Source organism: Pan paniscus, chromosome 8 (assembly GCF_029289425.2).
Source record: "Pan paniscus chromosome 8, NHGRI_mPanPan1-v2.0_pri, whole genome shotgun sequence".
NCBI lineage: Eukaryota > Metazoa > Chordata > Mammalia > Primates > Hominidae > Pan > Pan paniscus.
The window spans coordinates 40,519,011-40,540,858 of NC_073257.2; the positions used below are offsets into that span (position 1 = coordinate 40,519,011).

The 21,848-nt window shown below is 39.4% G+C and overlaps 1 protein-coding gene across 9 annotated transcripts in view; it reads right to left on the minus strand.

The window, feature by feature from the left end:
• Positions 1-21,848, minus strand: part of LOC100973318 (outer dynein arm-docking complex subunit 2) — a 214,484-nt gene that overhangs the window by 65,243 nt on the left and 127,393 nt on the right. For 8 of the 9 annotated variants that reach the window (XM_055092543.2, XM_055092541.2, XM_055092536.1 and 5 more), the window contains 2 exons: positions 10,874-11,062; positions 9,065-9,286 (listed from right to left, as the gene is read on the minus strand). In XM_055092543.2, coding sequence (XP_054948518.1) covers positions 9,065-9,286; positions 10,874-11,062 — 411 coding nt within the window. Of the gene's footprint in view, positions 1-1,593; positions 7,365-8,783; positions 9,287-10,873; positions 11,063-21,848 lie in introns of those variants that run through there. The other variant, XR_008619896.2, reaches the window with a different exon arrangement.

A 21,848-nucleotide genomic window follows, 5' to 3' on the forward strand; every position in this document is an offset into this window, starting at 1 on the left:
AAAAAAAGTGAGCTTGAAGACAAAGAAAAAAATCCTAATTTAAAACACAGAAAAAACAGAACAAAATAAACAAAGTCTCAGGGAGCTGTGGGAAAACGTTTACCTATATTTTCACCAAATACAGGTGAAAGTGGAGTTTACAAGGACAGTAAAAAGAGAACAGGATGTAAACGTATTTGAAGACATAATGGCTGAAAAATTTCTAAATATGATGAAAACCACAAGCCCACAGATCTCAGAAGCTTAGCAAAGTCTAAGCACAAGAAACATGAAGGAAACTACACAAGGCCCATCATAATCAAATTTCTCAAAACCAGTGAAAATTATGAAATCTTAAAAACAGCCAACGCAAAAAGATACATGACATACAGAGGAATGAACATAAGCATGATAACAGATTTCCTCTCTAAAACAATGCAGGTGATAATAAAATGGAGCACCATGTTTAAAGTTGGGAAAGAAAAAAAGTCAACATAAAATTCTATACCCAGCAAAAATATTTTTCAAAAACAAAGACAAAATAAAAAGTCTTTTTTAGATATATAAGACCTGAACGAATTTATCATAAACAGAACTGTACTACCAGGAAAGTTAAAAGTCTTCTAGGCAGAAGGAAAATGATATCAGGAGAAAATCTGCATTTACAGAATATAGCACTGGAAACAGTAACTATGAAGGTAAATAGAAAAGGCATTTTCCTGTGTATTTAAATCTCTGGGAAAGACAATTGTTTACAGTCAAAAACAAGAACAATACAGTTGAGCTTATAACACTTGTATGATAAAAATAGCATAAAAGTGGGGAGGGCAAAAATGGAAGCATATGGTTGTACAATTCTTAAATTATATGTTAATATGTACAACATTACTAGAACTTACATTATACTGAATTAAATACATGTGCTATGAACTCTAAAGCAATCACTAAATGACAACACAGAATAATAACTAATAAGCCAAAAATGAGATAAAATGAAATGATAAAATATTCAAATAATCCAAGAGGAGATAGAAAAAGATGAGTAAAGAGAAAAAGCAGATGGGAAAAATAGAAAACAAATAACAAGATGGTACATTTAAAGCTAACCATGGCCGGGCACAGTGGCTCACGCCCATAATCCCAGCACTTTGGGAGGCGGAGGCGGGTGGATCACCTGAGGTCAGGAGTTCGAGACCAGCCTGACCAACATGGCAAAACCCCGTCTCTGCTAAAAATACAAAAAGTAGCCGGGCGTGGTGGCATGAGCCTGTAATCTCAGCTACTCAGGAGGCTGAGGCAGGAGAATCGCTTGAACCCGGGAGGTGGAAGTTGCAGTGAGCTGAGATCGCGCCGTTGCACTCCAGCCTGGGTGACAGAACGAGACACAGTCTCAAAAAAAAAAAAAAGAAAAGAAAAGCTAACCGTGTCAATATCACTCTTCCCCTCCCAATAGTGGTAAATAGTGTAACCACTTCCCCTCCCAATAAAGGCAGAGGTTGTATAAAAGACTGAATAAAAAAGTAAGCCCTGGCCGGGCGCAGTGGCTCACACCTGTAATCCCAGCACTTTGGGAGGCCGAGGCCGGCAGATCACTAGGTCAGGAGACTGAGACCATCCTGACCAACATGGTGAAACCCTGTCTCTACTAAAAATACAAAAATTAGCTGGGCATGCTGGCACATGCCTGTAATCCCAGCTACTCAGGAGGCTGAGGTAGGAGAATCGCTTGAATCCGGGAGGTGGAGGTTGCACTGAGCCGAGATCGCGTCACTGCACTCTAGCCTGGCGACATGGCGAGACTCTGTCTCTAAATAAATAAATAAATAAATAAATAAATAAAAGTAAGCCCTAACTATATGCTGCCTAGGATTATCCACTTTAAGTGAAAAGACACAAATATGATTAAAGGATATTAAAAGCTATAAAACTTTAGTATGCTAATATTAGTACCCTCTCAAAAAAACCAAGGGTGTCTATATTAGTATTAGAAAATGATTTCAAAACAAAGAATATGACCAAGAATAAAGATGACCATTTTATAATAATACAGATTACAGGCATGAGCCACTGTGCCTGGTCCAGTTGTTTTCTAATTGCAAAAGAAATTCAGTGACAAAAGGGCAAACAGTTTTTTCAATAAATAATGCTAATATGCCCTCCAAATGAACTTTGATTCATAATTAGTATCATAAAAAAGTTTACTCGAATGGGTCATAGACTAAAAGTGAAAAACCAAAAATTATAAAACTTCAGAAGAAAGCAAGAAATCCTTGATATTTCTCAGATATGCAACCAGAAACACAATTCATTAAAAAAATAAATTGGACTTCACCAGCATTAAAAACTTCTGCTCTTCAAAAGACACAGTTAAGAGAATGAAAGACTAGCTACAGACGGGGAGAAAATATTTGCAAATTACACATATGGTAAGCAACCAGAATGTATACAGAACTCTCAAAACCCAATAATAAGAAAACAACCCAATTAAAAAGTGGTCAAAAATGTGAACACTTTGCCCGAGGAGTTATACAGCCGATATACAAGCACATAGGATGTCCACATCATTAATCATTAGGAAAATTGAAATGGAAATCATAAGATACCATGACATACCTGTTAGAATGTCTAAAATCAAAAAGACTGGCCATACCAAGTGTTGGCAAGGATGCTTTCCTATACAGCTGGTGGGAATGCAAAAATGGCACACTTTGGAAAACGGTCTGGCAATTTTTTAAAAAGTTAAAGGTACACATACCGTATGATCCAGCCATTCACTCCTAGGTATTTACCTAAGAGAAGAGGAAGCAAATGTCCACCCAATGACTTGTACATGAATGTTCATAGCAGCTTTATTTGTAACAACCCAAACTGGAAATAAATATTCATTAACAAATGAAAGGAGGTTGGGCACAGTGGCTTACGCTTATAATCCCAACACTTTGGGAGGATGAGGTGGGCAGATCATTTGAGGTCAAGAGTTTGAGACCAGTCTGGCCAACATGCAAAACCCAGTCTCTACCAAAAATACAAAAATTAGCCCGGTGTGGTGGCGCATGCCTGTAACCCCAGCTACTCGGGAGGCTGAGGCATGAGAATTGCTTGAGCCAAGGAGGTAGAGGTTGCAGTGAGCCCAGATCGAGCCACTGAACTCCACCCTGGGCCACAGAGACAGATTCTGTCACAAAACAAAACTAAACTAAACAAAAAAAGAAAGGATAACCAAATTATGATAATTTCATACAACGGACTACCACTCAGAGATAAAAGAGTTGATTGAGCCACATAAGAATGTGAATTAATACGAAAATAAGTAAGCTGAGTGAAGGAAGCCAAACAAAAAAACCAAGTACTTACTGCAGGAACCCATTTTTCTTAAGTTCTAGAAAATGAAAACTTATCTATATTGACAGAAAGCAGACCAGTGATTGGCCCAGGCAGAGTGGGGCAGGAGACAGGGATTATGTAAGGGTACCAGGAAACTGTGGGTGATCATCATTTTGGTTTGGTAATAGTTTCATGTGTATGTGTGGGTGTAGGCATATATATGTCAAAATCTATCAAAGTGTACACCTTAAAATGTGCATGTGTATGTCAATTATCCCTTAAAGCTGTCAAGATCTCTTAAAATTAAAAAAAAATTGAAATAAGAAAAGCATTTGATGTACATATGATATTAAAGTTAAACATGATGAACTAAACTCTGACTTACTGGACCCCTTCAGTAATCATGAACTTCTTTCTCACTTTACAGGAGAAATACAAATAAAAATTAAAAAGCCAATCAGAAACAAGTCTGTTTATTACTCTATATGTAGTATATATTCATCGATACCAATTGGTTCTATTAAATTATTTAATAGCATATCACCTAGTAAACTCTTCTCGGCACTCCAAGGAATGTCTGGAATGGGAGAAAAACACTCAAAACTACAGCGACATTAAGAGTTTTAATTAACAGGAAATATATTTAGATAAAACATTAAGTATATGGGCACTTAATGAGTGTTTCTAGGTGACCTTAGTATCTAAAATCCATTTACTTGACTCACAAACATTAACAGTATTTTTTTTTTTGTCCCTGTGCTAGACTTCAAAAACGATGGGTGTGTTTGCTTCTGGGATCATCTTTCTGGCTCTCTGGAACGCCAGTACATGTACTGAGCCTAGAAGGCAGCTAGCCTGTTGGCTGTACCAATTCAGCAGTTCCAATTGAACTGCTCTCCACTCACTCTGCCAATGCTGGACATACTTCTGATTGTATTTGTCTGCAATCTCTTCAATTTCCTGCCTTTCAGAAAGTTATAAGCCATGATGTAGCTTTCACTTGCCTGGTATAGACATTTGCAAAAACAAATCCAATGACACCATGGGGAAAGAAGCTTGATGCCTTTAATAGGTGCTCATCAGTCTTCTAGTTGATCACTTTTTCTGTCCTAGGAAAGGGCTTGCCTTGATGAATTTTTTTCCTGCAATTTATTCTTCCCCATTACTCTCCTTTGCTACAGTTTTGTTATAATTAGCAAATAACTTGGACATCTCTTAGACTTCTCATATTTTCCACATAGTTTCCAACAAATCTGCATCCATATTCACAAATTTGTAATGATACAAATCCCTGGGCTGATACATTTGAAAAGAAAGTCTGTGCAAAATCATAAAGAGAATAGGATTGAATATTCCTATCACATTGTATTGGAGGGGATTGATTAACACATTTAGAAGAGATTCTTACCTCTTCTAAAACAAAAGCTGATTTTTCAACATAAGTGGATCAGGAAATCCTTGTTGACCTCTTACCAGTATTTAAACACAAACCCTTTTGAAACTTGCTCTTCCTTTGGCTTCTAGAACTCCTGGTTAACCTCTTAACTTCTCCAGTCTAGTCTGACAGCTCTTCTTCCTAGTTTACATGCCCCAAAAGTGAAAATGTAGATATTTCCCAGGCCTCTCTAAACTCTCTGCCAAAAACATCTCATCCACCCTCATTAATGTCTTAATACCCCCTGCTGATAATTTCCGAATCTCTCCACTCTCCACTCTCCACTCTGGAATTGCACAGTCTGGCAAGGAAACCACTAGCCACTAGTGAGCACTTAAAATGTGGCTGGTGCAAACCGAGACATACTAGAAAACACACAAGAGATTTTGAAGACTTGGGTACAAAGGCCGAGGTGGGTGGATCACCTGAGGTCAGGAGTTCGAGACTAGCCTGGCCAACATGGTGAAACCCTGTCTCTACTAAGAAGACAAAAATTAGTCGGGCATCATGGCGGGTGCCTGTAATCCCAGCTACTCAGGAGGCTGAGGCAGGAGAATCGCTCAAACCCAGGAGGCGGGGGTTGCAGTGAGCCGAGATTGAGCCATTGCACTCCAGCCTGGACGACAAGACCGAAACTCCGTCTCAAAAATAAATAAATAATAATAATATAAAGTATCTTAAGTAATTTTTATATTGATTATATGTTGAAATAACAATATTTTGGATATACACCATGTACCCTTGAACAACAAAAGTTTAAACTGCACGAGTCCACTTATATGTGGATTTCCTTCAGCCTCTGCCACTCCTGAGACAGCGAGACCAACTCAACTTCCCCCTCCTCTTCAGCCTACTCTACGTGAAGATGACAAGGATGAAGACCTTTAGGATGATCCACTTCCACTTAATAAACAGTAAATATATTTTCTCTTCCTTGATTCTCATAACGCTTTTCTTCCTCTAGCTAATTTTATTGTACTAATACATAATACATATAACATACGAAATATGTATTAATCAACTGTTGATGTTTTTGGTCAACAGTAGGCTATTAGTAGTTAAGTTCTGGGGCAGTCAAAAGTTATATGTGGATTTTGACCGTGTAGTGGGTCATCACCCCTAACTCCTGCATTGTTCAAAGGTCAAGTGTATTGGGTTAAATATATTACTAAAATTAATTTCACTGTTTCCTTTTATCTTTTCTTAAAGTGTGACTGCTAGAAAATTTAATATTACATACATGGCTTATGTGACATTTCTGCTGGGCAGCGCTGCTTTACACCTAAAATTCAAACTGACTATTCAAACTGAACACATTAGAAACTGAACTCATTATATTTCAGACCGTGCTCCGTCACTGTCAGGATAGAATAAACCTTAGCCTTCAGGAGACAGATACACCGCATTACATCGGCCACTGCTGTTGAGGAAATTGTCTAACAAAGCAGCTAATCCTAAGATCAATTACTTATGAATAGACGACATGGTGACTCTGGTCATTGTTAAAGAGCCTGTCAACATTCACTCATTGGCAGCTGCAGCAGGAATGTTTGTACAACTGGAAAATAACAAGCATTTGAAGAGAAGTCGGCAGCAGGAATTAGGAACAAAGACAGCCAGGGTTTTGCCAAAATACTGGATAAAATTTACATGCATTCGAAGTCAGAAATGTTAGCAGTCACACATGTAGTTGTGACACATTCTCTGCAGGTAATTGAACCACCCCGATGTGCCAAAATTTTTTGCATTACCTGGCTCCTGAAATCTTCCTCTTCATCTAGGCTGAAATCTGGAATCATTTTTTTACTAGGCTTTCCTTTATTCCCATATCCAAGCAACTATCAAATTATGATTCTACCAACACCCAGTATGCCACACCTACATTTTTTTCCTCCTTAAAGAAAACCAGAGAAAGGAAACACAGGTTGTTATGCTTCCCCCATGACCCCACAAGTTCTGGGGCTCAGAACAGAGTAGGAAAAAGAGGTCGAGAGAGACAATCTCCAGGTTGCATATTTCTGCTGGTAACACAGCATGGTAAGGTCTGCCTCTATGTTATTGCAGAGTAATTTACAAAAAAGTACCCTGTTCTTTACAGTTTTCCCCCAGTAGGAGTAACAGGTTGTTGGAAATGCAAACAGACTAAAGAGAAAGGCCCCCAAGAAACCCAAGGATAATCTGGGAAAGGCTCTAGAACACAACAGACACAATTTTCCTTCTTTGCTTTTTTCTTTTCTGTCCTTCACTCTAATCTTTCTTATTGCCTTTCTTTTTCTAATTCTAAAGTTTCTCTTTACAGAAACTTTCCTAACTGTGTGGGTGGGCAAACACAGTTTGGTCACTTTACAAGGTAGGATAATATTCGTAAATGATTTTGGATTATCTATTGGCTCGCATCAGAAGAAATAATTGCGAGTTGCATATACACCAGGCATTTATGTCAACTGAACCATTACATGTACACCTTAGTAGTTTTTTTTTTTTTTTTTTTTTTTTTTTTTTTTTTTGAGACAGAGTCTCGCTCTGCCACCCAGGCTGGAGTGCAGTGGTGTGATCTCAGCTCACTGCAACCTCCACCTCCCAGGTTCAAGCGATTCTCCTGCCTCAGCCTCCCGAGTAGCTGGGACTACAGGTGCATGCCTATACATTTTTAAACTTTTTGAGCTTAAACTAACTGACAATTGTCTAAGCATATGCTATATGTCAGACATTTTTACCTGGCTACTTAAATTTTATAGTTTCTTTTTTTTTTTTTTTAAGACTGCATACTTAGGTTGTGCAAGTCCCTGTTCAATAAAAGTATGCATAATTTTAAATTAGAGATATCTTCCTTTCTGAAATGGGAACACAGTCATATTGAGACAATGGCCTTTTTAGCATTCCTGAACAACTTGAAGTTAATGTTCCAATATGTTTTTTATAATTTACTTTTAAACATTGTTACTTACTTTAAAAGATGCTTTGGCCAGATTTTTGCTTGAAGAAACTAATCTGGCCTAATTTACATGCCATAAAAACAGATTTATAATGGAAAGGTTGACACATTCAAACATATATTGAGTTTAATTTCAGAAAAATTAACATCATATTCTTCTACTGGAATAGATTTCAAGAAGAAGTAATTAAAATAATTGCCTCAAAAATTGCCAATTGGTATTTTAAGAGTACTATTCCTCCTAAGATGTTTCATATCTAGCATATCTAGATTTGACTAGATATGACTAACTGGGGTTTTTAACTCTTTGCTAAAACAACAAGTCCACTTTGGGCATCTATTTTAAGATGTAAATGCATCTGGTTGTCATAGGCTCCAAATGAAGGTAATAAGCAGTAAAATTATATTGTACAAGGAAACAGGCTATAGAAAAGAACTAATATTTTAAATCAATTTTTCCTAATACATGTGAGCTGTTCATGTACTCTAAGTATTTTTATATTTATTGCCAGCAAAATATTCTAGTTGGTTTGCAATGTGTAGGTAAGTTAGAGTCTCTTTACAGAAACTTTCCTGTCTACTGATGCACAGATTTAAACAAACAAACAAACAAACAAACAAACAAACATGTCTTTGAATCTATCTATTGTTGTTATGGTTTAGACTAACAAGCTCCATCTAGTTATTGTTTCAGCCAGTTCCTTTGGTGTTTAGTTGGTGCCTATGGTTGCCCCTATCCTTTATTATTTATGTGTTAAGTAAACACTATAGCCAATAGAATTGTGAGTACTACTGCTTGTCCATATGCTGTACATTTTCTTTCATCAAAAATCAAATTACGGAATGATTATTTTACAAAGTAAATTTCTATGCTTTAATTTAGAAAAATTCTATCTCCATACAACTTTTCTGCAGCATAAATCATCATAACACACTGGCTGGGCATTGTGACTCACTCCTATAATCCCAACACTTTGGGAGGCCGAAGCAGGAGGATCACTTGAGGCCAGCAGTTCAAGACCAGCCAGGGCAGCATGGCAAGACCCTGTCTGTATGCAAAATTAAAAGAATTAGCCAGGTATGTTGGCATGCACCTGTAGTCCTGGCTACTTGGGAGGGTGAGGCAGGAGGATCACTTGAGCCCAGAAGTTCAAGGCTGCAGTGAACTATGATTGCACCACTATACTCCAGCCTGGGCAACACAGCGAGACCTTGTTTAAAAAGAAAAAAAAAGTCATGATAACACATGGCTTGAATGCAGCCATGATGCAGCAGGCAGGCACTTTTGTGTCTCTGAATACCTCCTTTAGAGAAATCTTAGTGATGCCTAAGTTTCTTTCCAGGCTACATTTACCAAACTTGGACTAAACCACAAAGTCATTCAACTGTACCTTTACTGCACCATTCTCATGCATGGTGATGCAGTTATCGGCATCTTCTGAGAGTTGGTACAAGGCCTGAGCTGTCGCCCGATGCACGTTGGTGTCATTTGATTTCAGATAACGCACTAGTGGAGCCACTGCTTTGTGCTCACCGAAGGCCACTCTATTCCTGCCCCACATACAGCAACGTGAAATAGCTTCTGCTAGATGATGTCTCAATTTATTGTTATTCTGTGCAAAGGAAAATGAAATGGGATCTGTGCATTGTAATGAGCCTGCAAGATCATGTCTATAAGCACTTCATGTTTATTAACCATTAAGACACCAATGAGTCTAGAGAAAAGGGCCAGCTGGCTGACTACCTAGGTGATGTCTTGAAGGAACTAGTCTTTTTTAGATGGAGTCTCACTCTGTTGCCCAGGCCGAAGTGCAGTGGTGCCATCTCAGCTCACTGCAAGCTCTGCCTCCTGGATTCAAGTGATTCTCATGCCTCAGCCTCCCAAGTAGCTGAGATTACAGGTGCCCGCCACCACGCCTGGCTAATTTTTGTATTTTTAGTAGAGAAGGGGTTTCACCATGTTGGCCAGGCTGGTCTTGAACTCCTGGCCTCAAGTGATCCACTCACTTTGGCCTCCAAAAGTGCTGAGATTACAGGCATGAGCCACTGCACGCAGCTGAAGGAACTAGACTTTTGGTGGGTCACCAACGGACCAACGTTCAATCTTGAGTTTTCTTCTTATGAACTGAATGTAGTCAGTGCACTCAAAGGTGACCAAGCATCTGACATCAGTCATTAGCTCAAGGCTAGATTTTCTTTAGAGTCAGTCTACTACACAACGCAAAATTACAGATCAGCAAGTTATTTTGTAATCCAAATATTTAAAGAATATTAGATATTCTTAAAGGGATACTGCACTTAACTGGGATAAGTGGATTGACTGGATTTCTCCACCCTAGGAATACATTGATATCAGTAATACACCTTGGTTCCCTTGGCTCCTGAGAGGGAGAAGAGAGTGCTGCAAATCCAAAAACACATTTTGGGTCTTCCATTTTCCTTTCTGTATTTTTTGATGCAGACGATATCCTTCTTTGTATATGTAATTGCCCTGTAATGGGCATACTATTACTGAATCGGATGGTTTTGTGTTTATTAAGAGTACTGCTCTCTTGATTCAGGCAACAACTTGGTGTCCTTAACTGAATCTGACAGATATTCTTAGGAACTCAAAGTCTTCTAGACCAAGCATCCTTCCAGGGTTTGAATTTCTGCTCTATGACTTTTCTGCCAAGTGGTAGTCCAAGCTATGCTCAAATACCTCTGGTCATGGTGAAGTCATTGTCTCTCAAGGCTGCTTATTCTGTCTGGCACAGCTCTGGATAAACAATGCAATGATTGCCAAAGTCTTCTAGCTCAAGAATGCCATCGATTGAAGCTTGCTAAACTGGGGAGGCACATTTGATTTCTAACGTTGGCATGAAGAACCATCGAGAATCATAACCATGATGGTGGCGGTGAAGATGATAGTTAACACTTACATAATAGCACTTGCATTTGCCACTTTACTTGCCAGTGGCAAATAAAAAACAGCTTCTATTTTACAAGGATCTTGTAATACTAACATTTTATAGTTTAAAATACGCTTTCACATATATTAGTCTCAGAGAAACTAAATGAGTTGACCAAATCTCATACCTCATAAGCAATGGGTATTAAACTTGAATCCAGGTTTCTGGACTGCAAATGCATTGTTTTCATCACTACACCATGATATCTCAGGACAATATGCATGTAAAACAAAAAGATTTGTTACTTACTGTATTTGCCAGTTTGGACAATAAAGGAACAACTCCATGATCTGTAATAACAGCTAAATTTTCTTGATCTTTTGCTATGTTGGTAATGGCAGCACATACACTTGCCAGAACTTCTTTGTTATCTGATTTCAGTAAATTGACAATAAGTTCCAAACCACCAACAAAGGAACGAACCATTTCCCCAGCATCCTAGACAAAAATAAAAGTAAAGATGGTATCAAAACTAAGCCTACATTTAGGCATTTTTTAAGAGGCAGAAAGTAACAATACAGCTGTGAGGTACATCTTTGGCATGAAAGACTACTTCAACTTAATTTATTTCTATATTATATATTATTTCTACATATATATGTATAAAGTATGTGTGTGTACATATGTATAAGTCTATATACATATATAACACATATAAAAATTCAGTTTCAAAAAATATTTATTGAATAACTATTACAGGAGAGTCACTGTGTTAGCTACTGAGGATATCAAAGTTATTAAAGTACAGTTGATTCTTACTATTTGTGGTAGCTTTGTTCTATAAAGTAACTGCAAACACTGAATCAGCCAATACTAAACTGTTTCTCTTAGGAGAAATATAGGACTAGGTTCCTGCAAGCCTCTGGCTACAACATTTTCATCAGTTGATGGATACATAACCTTGTTTTATGTGTATTTCTGTTTGAAGACACCTGATTTCATATATATTGTTCATTCATTCACATTGAACTCATGGCCAACAGCATTATAGCTCATGCAATGGAGCTTATTTAACACAGATATTTTCTCTTTCAGGCATACCACAGCCTTCTTGCACTTACAAACCATAGGCAGCACCTCAGCTCCACATCTTGGGGCCATTGTGAACAGTGAAATAACGAACAAAAAGCACAAAAATCCAAAAATTATGGCACTAAATGGACTGCAAAATGGACACTTGCTTATAGTATGAGAAATGAAACAAGAAGGCAGAGAATCGCCTTCTTCAGCCTCAGCTGAGAACGTGTGCATTGGACGACTCAAATTTTTCACTTCTCTGTGCATGTCCAAGAATGACCATATTGATTAGGGGGTTACAAGTAAATTTGAGCAAGTAGGCAAATTCCCAAGAAGAATTTGTGAATAATGTGGATCGACTTTATATATTCTTTTGCCATGATGTTGCCTACAACTGGTGGGGAAGATGGGCATTAAGAAATTACAAGTATAACAAAAGCACTGGAGGGAGGAGGAGATGAAGAGACTACAAATCCATACAATGAGGAAACCTCAACTAATATAAAGGTTCAAGGGCTGACTCCCCAAGGCCTGAGGGACAAAAAGTTATCCAGCGTGAAAGGGATTCTGGTTGGACAAATCATCATGTTGCACAGATCTGAGAGTGAGAGAGAAGGTGATTTTTTTTTTCTAGTTCAGAATGACTGGAGCATAAAATAAGAAAGGCAGCATGGGAGAAAGTGAGACTTAAGAGGTGAGATCTTGAAGGGTCTCACCTTTAAGATCCTTCAGGGAGCATCTTGGTGAAGGGTTTGGAGTTCATTTTTAAGGGCATTGGAAAGCCCCTGAAGAGGCTGAAGTGTGGGGGAAGGATTTTTATCAATTTTTTATCTTAGAAGATTTCTCAGAATTACAGGGTGCAGGGTTGGGGTGGGTGCAAAGAATGGTATAGGGAACACAGGGGCTATTTCACTAGACCACATGGGAAGTGGTGATGGTTTGGGTGAGGGTGGTGGTCTATGACTGGAGAGAAGAGTGTGGATTTGGGAAGCTTGCTTGGAGAAGATAGAGATGAGTGATTTGAGATGATTCCCACGTCTCTGGCTCAACTTAGTAGGGCTAATGTTGGAAAAGCTGGGTTTGGTTTGACTTGGTTTGGTTTTCTTGGGGTGGCATATGATATTAGAAGACCTAATTTGAATGAAGTACCCACAGACATTTAAGTGGAACTATCTAGGATGCAGATGAATGTATGGGCTTGGAGCTTAGAAAAAAAAAAAAACAGGCTGGAAGTGGAGATTTGGAATTCATCAGAATAAAGACTGTAACTAAAGTCATGCAAATTAGAGAGTGAGGAGTGAAGTGAGAGTGGGGAGTGAGGTGAGAGCGGGGAGTGAGGTGAGAGTGGGGAGTGAGGTGAGAGTGGGGAGTGAGGGGAGAGTGGGGAGTGAGGGGAGAGTGAGGAGTGAAGTGAGAGTGGGGAGTGAGGTGAGAGTGGGGAGTGAGGTGAGAGCGGGGAGTGAGGTGAGAGCAGGCAGTGAGGTGAGAGTGGGGAGTGAGGGGAGAGTGGGGAGTGAGGTGAGAGTGGGGAGTGAGGTGAGAGTGGGGAGTGAGGGGAGAGTGGGGGAGTGAGGTGAGAGCAGGGAGTGAGGTGAGAATGGGGAGTGAGGTGAGAATGGGGAGTGAGGGGAGAGTGGGGAGTGAGGTGAGAGTGGGGAGTGAGGTGAGAGTGGGGGAGTGAGGTGAGAGCAGGGAGTGAGGTGAGAGCGGGGAGTGAGGTGAGAGCGGGGAGTGAGGGGAGAGCGGGGAGTGAGGTGAGAGTGGGGAGTGAGGTGACAGTGGGGAGTGAGGTGAGAGTGGGGAGTGAGGTGAGAGTGGGGAGTGAGGTGAGAGCGGGGAGTGAGGGGAGAGTGGGGAGTGAGGTGAGAGTGGGGAGTGAGGGGAGAGTGGGGAGTGAGGGGAGAGTGAGGAGTGGGGTGAGAGTGGGCTCTTTCTGGTGTCCCAGGTGTGGGCCAAGGAAAAGAATTTGTCAGAAGATCTTGGAGTCAGATCTCCACCTTCTCTAAGGTTGTATGGGGGTGAGTGTAATGTCCACCAATTACTTGGCTCTATCACTTTCTCAAGTAATAATAATTCACATCTTTTGCATCCCAACGGCGTATCAGGCATGGTACTACGCACTTCACATAAGTTATTTCAGTTAAACTCACAGGAATCATGCAAAATGGGTATTATTTCCATTTTAGGTTTTTAAAAGTGAGGCTCAAAGAGGTTGAACCTTATAAAATAGATTGTATCCCTCATGAAGGTAGGCACCATGTGTTACTCAACTGAGTGATCATTAGAAACTGTAAATCTGATGATCCCATCTCCATACTCACCAAATTCTTCCACAGCTCCCCCTGCCCTTAGGATAAAATTCAAACTCCACAATGTTGTTTGCAAACCTTTCAAGGTGCACCCCTGGTTTATCTCTCCAGCCTCAACTTCCCTGCCTTGACACCTCTTCTCCAACCTCCCCCACATATACCCTGAGCCAGTGGCTCTCTATATGAGCTAATAATAAGAACCCTGGCACTCATTCCCTGAGAATGTGATTCATTAAGTCTGGGTGGGGTCCATTAAAATATTTGTATTTTTAAAAACTCTCCAGCCAGTATTGGGAACACTACTTTATGAATTAGTCCTTCAGTTTTCTTGTCCTCAAATGTGCATGTCTCCACAAGTCTGCACAAACCTTTTCTGTCTATCTTCCTGTTAGCTTGGGAATTCCTACACATCTTCAGCTGCCAACTAAGGTATGCTTTTCTTCAGGAAACCTTTCCTGAACCTCAAGTCTGGGTTAAGTGGCATCTTCCATAATACCTGGTTCTCCTGTATTACAGCACCTATCACTGCACATAGTTGTGGTTTCTTTGTTTGTCTTTGACCCTGAACTGTAAGTTACAGGAGGGTGAGGACTCTTGCTGTCTCATTCATTGTTGTATGCCTGGTACCTATGCCAGTTTCTAGCAGTTAGTAGATACTCAGCTAACATTAATTGAATTTGATTGTTTGCAAACTCATAGCCTTAAAAGAAAGCTTTCACTGTGGGTACAACAAACCAAACTAAACTCCTACTAAATGGTGAAGGCAGGACACGAGTCAGGTTCTATGCAAGTGTGAGGGCGAAGCCACTTTCTCTCTGTAACACGTTGCCTTACCTGATTGCTGAGAGAAGTGACAGCAGCAATATTGGTGGGCTGGTTCTCAATACTAAATCTAAATACAATTTCTGATAGTTAGGACATACTTCTAAATTCTGATGTATTCATAAGTTTATTTGGAAAGATAGTTAATTGCCATTCTTTGTAAAATTCTACAATAAAGATTTTTGTGTAATACAAAAGAAATGATTATATTTTCAATTGTCTTCTATACTGTCACTTTATTACACTTCTATGCATTAGGATGCTCTCAAATCAAAATACTATAAACACGAATGTATTAACCTTGAAATATCCAACACTGTTTAATCCTAATTACCCTTTGAGGCAGTTAGTGGTGGTAGTTGGAGCTGTAGTATTTGCATGTCATAGATGAAGAAAACCCAGAGGAATAAATTAACATGTAAAAGGTAAAATGACACAGTGGCAGAAGCAGGATTTGATTCCAGATCTGTCTGACCCCAGAGCCCCCTCACAATATTGTGATTTGTAAATCCTAACCATATACTTGGCTCAAATGAGGCCATGCACATGTAAATTCAAAAGCAAAAACAGGGGCTCTTAGAATTTCAGGGGACTTCAAAAGCATAGCCCCAAAGCTCAACTTTTCCAAGGATCATCTTGGTCCAATTGTGTTACTATGAAGGGATACTTTATAAATTACTGGGTAATTTATAAAGAAGATAAGTTTATTTGGCTTATGGTTCTGCAGGCTTTACAAGAAACATGGTTGCCAGCATCTGCTTCTGGTGAGGGCCTCAGGAAGCTTCCACTCATGGTAGAAGGTGAAAGGAAGCAGGCATCACATGGTAAAAGAAAGGAAACAAGAGAGGGGAGGGAGGTGCCAGACGTTTTAAAAGACTTTTAACAATCAGTTCTGGTGGGAACTAATAGACCAAGAAGAACTTACTCATTACAAAGCTGGCACCAAGGCATTCATAAGGGATCAGCCCCCATGACCCAAACTCCTCCCATTAGACCCCACTCCAACACTGGGGATCAAATTTCAACATGAGATTTGGAGGGGAAAATATCCGAACTATCTCAATGATGTTATAGATGTCAATAGTCTCATACATTTGTCAATGACAAAATCACAGAACTTCTTTTTTTTTTCTCAAGAAAAACGGGAGGAATTCTGGACAGATGATAGTGGCAAAGTGTTTGAATCTCATTCTCCCTATGAAAACAGTGCAGATAGTAGAGCAAAACAAAAAACACAATGGACAATATACACCATAGTAGGTGAACAAGATATCCACAACTGACCCCAAAGCACAAGCAGACTTGGAGGGACAAACTAGCAACCACAGTGGGAAGGCAGAGGCATTTGTGAAGGTCTTGAGAGCCAAGAAACCCCAAAGGGCCATGAAGTTCTCACTGGAAAGTTCCAGAACAGCAGCAGAAGCAGCTGCGAATGGACTTTTCAGGCTGTGATGAACGGATAAGACTACAATGCCACAAAGTCTGATGGTGCTGGGGCGTTCTATTAGGCCTGAGTTCCATGAATTGGTAAAACTACAAACTGAAGCCTTTTCTGGGACAAAGCCATGCACAGAAGAGAAACTACAGGGAATTGCATCATCCAAATTGAGCAAGGCAGAGACACTGGGATGAAGGACTAAGAAAGTTCAGATAAAAAGAGAGGGCGGAAGCAGAGGGGCCAGAATGCACCCTGCATCACTGTGAAGATGACAATGGAATCCTGGGAATCAAGAAAGTAGCAGTGCCATCCTAGTCCACATCTCCCTTCTAAAAGACCAGGAAAACTCATTTCACTTACAAATAAGCAAGGGCTGGGTGCAGTGGCTCACGCCTGTAATCTCAGCACTTTGGAAGGCTGAGGCAGGCGGATCACTTGAGGTCAGGAGGTTGAGACCAGCCTGGCCAACAAAGTGAAATCCCATCTCTACTATAATACAAAAATTAGCTGGGCATGGTGGCGTGAACCTGTAATCCCAGCTATTTGGGAGGCTGAGGCATGAGAATCGCTTGAACCTGGGAGGCGGAGATTACAGTGAGCTGAGAACACTCCACTGCACTCCAGCCTGGGCGACAGAGCAAAACTCTGTCTCAAAAAGAAAAAAAAAAAAGCAATATATAAAAGACTGCAGTCAATTTCCATATACAGTTATTATAAGAAATAAAAAACATGAACAAACACTTCTCAAAAGAAGACATTTATGCGGCCAACAAACATATGAAAAAAAGCTCAACATCACTGATTGTTAGAGAAATGCTAATCAAAATCACAATGAGGTATCATCTCATGCCAGTGAGAATGACGATCATTAAAAAGTCAAGAAACAACATGCTTGTGAGTCTGTGGAGAAATAGGAATACTTGTACACTGTTGGTGGGAGTGTAAATTAGTTTAACCATTGTGGAAGACAGTGTGGTGATTCCTCAAGGATCTAGAACCAGAAATAAAATTTGACCTAGAAATCCCATTACTGGGTATATACCCAAAGGAATATAAATCGTTCTATTATAAAGACACATGCACACATATGTTTATCGCAGCACTATTCACAATAGCAAAGACATGGAATCAACCCAAATGCCCATCAATGATACACTGGATAAAGAAAATATGGTAGATATATACACCATGGAATATTATGCAGCCATAAAAAGGAATGAGATCATGTTCTTTGCAGGGACATGGATGAAGCTGTAAGCCATCATCCTCAGTGAACTAACACACGAACAGAAAACCAAACAACACGTGTTCTCACTCATAAGTGGGAGCTGAACAATGAGAACACATAGATACAGGGAAGGGAATAACACACATTGGGGCCTGCTGGGGCACGGAGGGAGGGAGAGCATCAGGATAAATAACTAAGGCATGCAGGGCTTAATACCTAGGTGATGGGTTAATAGGTGCAGCAAACCACCATGGCACACATTTACCTATGTAACAAACCTGCACATTCTGCACATGTATCTTGGAACTTAGAATAAAATAAAATAAAATAAAAATAAATAATAAAATTTTCCTGTAAACATAAAAAAAGAGAATAAGGAGCAAAATCATGCTCTTACGATGAAAGCACATAAGAAAGACATGCCTACAAAACAGATGAAAACTGTAAGATAAAATTTCAATAGGAGCTAAAGGAAAATAATAAAAGCAATGAATGAAAAACCTAAATTAGAATTGCTGAAGTTGTAATTAGGTGATTAATTTAAAAAAACAACTTTTTAAAAGACAGATGAAAGATATCCATAAAGAATTAGATATAAAATAAAAATGCATTTTTGAAATGAAGAGTGAACTAGAAGGAGCACAAGAACAAATAAAGATAATGGACAATCTTTTTCAATAGAAGATGTGAAAACTGAAGGGTAATGTAAAAATAGTTAACAAAAAATTCAAGGCAACAAATAGGCAGAGAAGATCTAACACATGTATGTAAGAGTCCCCAAGAAAGAAAACAAATCTCTACAATAGGGCACATTTTAAAATCTAGAATAAAAAAATCTTTCTCCAGAAATAAATAAAACCTGAGAGTATATTGAAAAGTTATATATTTGGAAAAATTGACCCAGAGTGGCATAATATAAAGATATATTCTGGTACAACTTCTGGACTTAAAAAAAAAATCTATAATCAGCAAGCAAAAAGACTAAGTCACTTTTTTTTCTTTTTTCTTTTTCTTTTTTTTTTTTTTTTTTTTGAGATGGAGTTTCACTCTTTTGCCCAGGCTGGAGTGAATTGGCACGATCTTGGCTCACTGCAACCTCCGCCCCCTAGGTTCAAATGATTCTCCTGGCTTAGCCTCCCAAGTAGCTGGGATCACAGGTGCATGCCACCATGTCCGGCTAATTTTTGTATTTTTAGTAGTGACGGGGTTTCACCATGTTGGCCAGGCTGGTCCTGAACTCTTGACCTTAAGTGATCCACCTGCCTCGGCCTCCCAAAGAGCTAGGATTACAGGCATGAGCCACCATGCCTGGCCGACCAAGTCACTTCTAAGGGAAAGAATAAGACATTATCATTAGACTTTCCAACAGTGATGTTTGATGATGTGGGGAAGGGAGTGACACCTCTAAGCTACTCAAGGAGAGAAAATGCAAATCAGTGTTCTAATACTGAGTCAAAATGACCTTCAAAGTAAAATATATATATATATAGTTGGAAGTATAAAATTTTATAAACATGGGAGATTTCCAGGAATGATGTTAACACAAGTTCTTCACTTGAGGATGAATGTCAGATCTCCAAAAAGTCTAGAAGGACATTAACAAAAGGGCTGTCAATGTCTTAAAATCCTCTATTGGCTTCATTTTTCTTCAGAATAATCATTAGCATGACATTCAGTCATTTCCCGATCTGGCCCAACCTCAATCTTTTCTCTCCCAATCTCAATCTTTTCTCTCCCAATCTTCTCTTTGGCATAGTCTACACTCCAGCCTCCTGGAAACTGTTTCCTAAAGTGCCAGATTCCTGTACATCTTTGAATCTGTTATTTTCTTTTTTAATATTATTATTATCACACTTTAAGTTCTAGGGTACATGTGCTCAACATGCTGGTTTGTTACATATGCATACATGTGCCATGTTGGTGTGCTGCACCCATTAACTCGTCATTTACATTAGGTATATCTCCTAATGCTATCCCTCCCCCATCCCCCCACCCCACAACAGGCCCTGGTGTGTGATGTTCCCCTTCCTGTGTCCAAGTGTTCTCATTGTTCACTTCCCACCTATGAGTGAGAATATGCGGTGTTTGGTTTTTTGTCCTTGCGATAGTTTGCTGAGAATGATGGTTTCCAGCTTCATCCATGTCCCTACAAAGGACATGAACTCATCCTTTTTTATGGCTGCATAGTATTACATGATGTATATGTGCCACATTTTCTTAATCCACTCTATCATTGATGGACATTTGGGTTGGTTCCAAGTATTTGCTATTGTGAATAGTGCCACAGTAAACATACGTGTGCATGTGTCTTTATAGCAACATGATTCATAATCCTTTGGGTATATACCCGGTAATGGGATGGCTGGGTCAAATGGTATTTCTAGTTCTAGATCCTTGAGGAATCGCCACACTGTCTTCCACAATGGTCGAACCAGTTTACAGTCCTACCAACAGTGTGAAATTGTTCCTATTTCTCTACATCCTCTCCAGCATCTGTTGTTTCCTGACTTTTTAATGATCGACATTCTAACTGGTGTGAGATGGTATCTCATTGTGGTTTTGATTTGTACTTCTCTGATGGCCACTGATGATGAGCATTTTTTCGTGTGTCTATTGGCTTCATAAATGTCTTCTTTTGAGAAGTGTCTGTTCATATCCTTTGTTCACTTTTTGATGGGGTTGTTTGTTTTTTTCTTCTAAATTTGTTTGAGTTCTTTGTAGATTCTGGATATTAACCCTTTGTCAGATGAGTAGATTACAAAAATTGTCTCCCATTCTGTAGGTTGCCTGTTCACTCTGATGGTAGTTTCTTTTGCCGTGCAGAAGCTCTTTAGTTTAATTAGATCCCATTTGTCAATTTTGGCTTTTGTTGCCATTGCTTTTGGTGTTTTAGACATGAAGTCCTTGCCCATGCCTATGTCCTGAATGGTATTGCCTAGGTTCTCCTCTAGGGCTTGTATGGTTTTAGGTCTAACATTTAAGTCTTTAATCCATCTTGAATTAATTTTTGTATAAGGTGCAAGGAAGGGATCCAGTTTCACCTTTCTACATATGGCTAGCCAGTTTTCCCAGCACCATTTATTAAATAGGGAATCCTTTCCCCATTTCCTATTTTTGTCAGGTTTGTCAAAGATCAGATGGTTGTAGATGTGTGGTATTATTTCTGAGGGCTCTGTTCTGTTCCATTGGTCTATATCTCTGTTTTGGTACCAGTACCATGCAGTTTTGGTTACTGTAGCCTTGTAGTATAGTTTGAAGTCAGGTAGCGTGATGCCTGCAGCTGTGTCCTTTGGACTTAGGATTGTCTTGGCAATGCAGGGTCTTTTTTGGTTCCACATGAACTTTAAAGTAGTTTTTTCCAGTTCTGTGAAGAAAGTCATTGGTAGCTTCATGGAGATGGTATTAAATCTATAAATTACCTTGGGCAGTATGGCCATTTTCACGATATTGATTCTTCCTATCCAAGAGCATGGAATGTTCTTCCATTTGTTTGTGTCCTCTTTTATTTTGTTGAGCAGTGGTTTGTAGTTCTCCTTGAAGAGTACCTTCACATTCCTTGTAAGTTGGATTCCTAGGTATTTTATTCTCTTTGAAGCAATTGTGAATGGGAGTTCACTCATGATTTGGCTCTCTGTCTGTTATTGGTGTATAAGAATGCTTGTGATTTCTGCACATTGATTTTGTATCCTGAGACTTTGCTGAAGTTGCTTCTCAGCTTAAGGAGATTTTGGGCTGAGACCTGGGGCTTTCTAGATACACAATCATGTCATCTGCAAACAGGGACAATTTGACTTCCTCTTTTCCTAATTGAATACCCTTTATTTCTTTCTCCTGCCTGATTGCCCTGGCCAGAACGTCCAACACTATGTTGAATAGCAGGGGTGAGAGAGGGCATCCCTGTCTTGTGCCAGTTTTCAAAGGGAATGCTTCCAGTTTTTGCCCATTCAGGATGATATTGGCTGTGGGTATGTCATAAATAGCTCTTATTATTTTGAGATACGTCCCATCAATACCTAATTTATTGAGAGTTTTTAGCATGAAGGGCTGTTGAATTTTGTCAAAGGCCTTTCCTGCACCCATTGAGATAATCATGTGGTTTTTGTCTTTGGTTCTGTTTATATGCTGGATTACGTTTATTGATTTGCATATGTTGAATCAGCCTTGCATTCCAGGGATGAAGCCCACTTGATCATAGTGGATAAGCTTTTTGATGTGCTGCTGGATTCAGTTTGCCAGTATTTTATTGAAGATTTTTGCAACGATGTTCATCAGGGATATTGGTCTAAAATTCTCTTTTTTTTCTGTGTCTCTGCCAGGCTTTGGTATCAGGATGATGCTGGCCTCATAAAATGAGTTAGAGAGGATTCCCTCTTTTTCTATTGATTGGAATAGTTTCGGAAGGAATGGTCC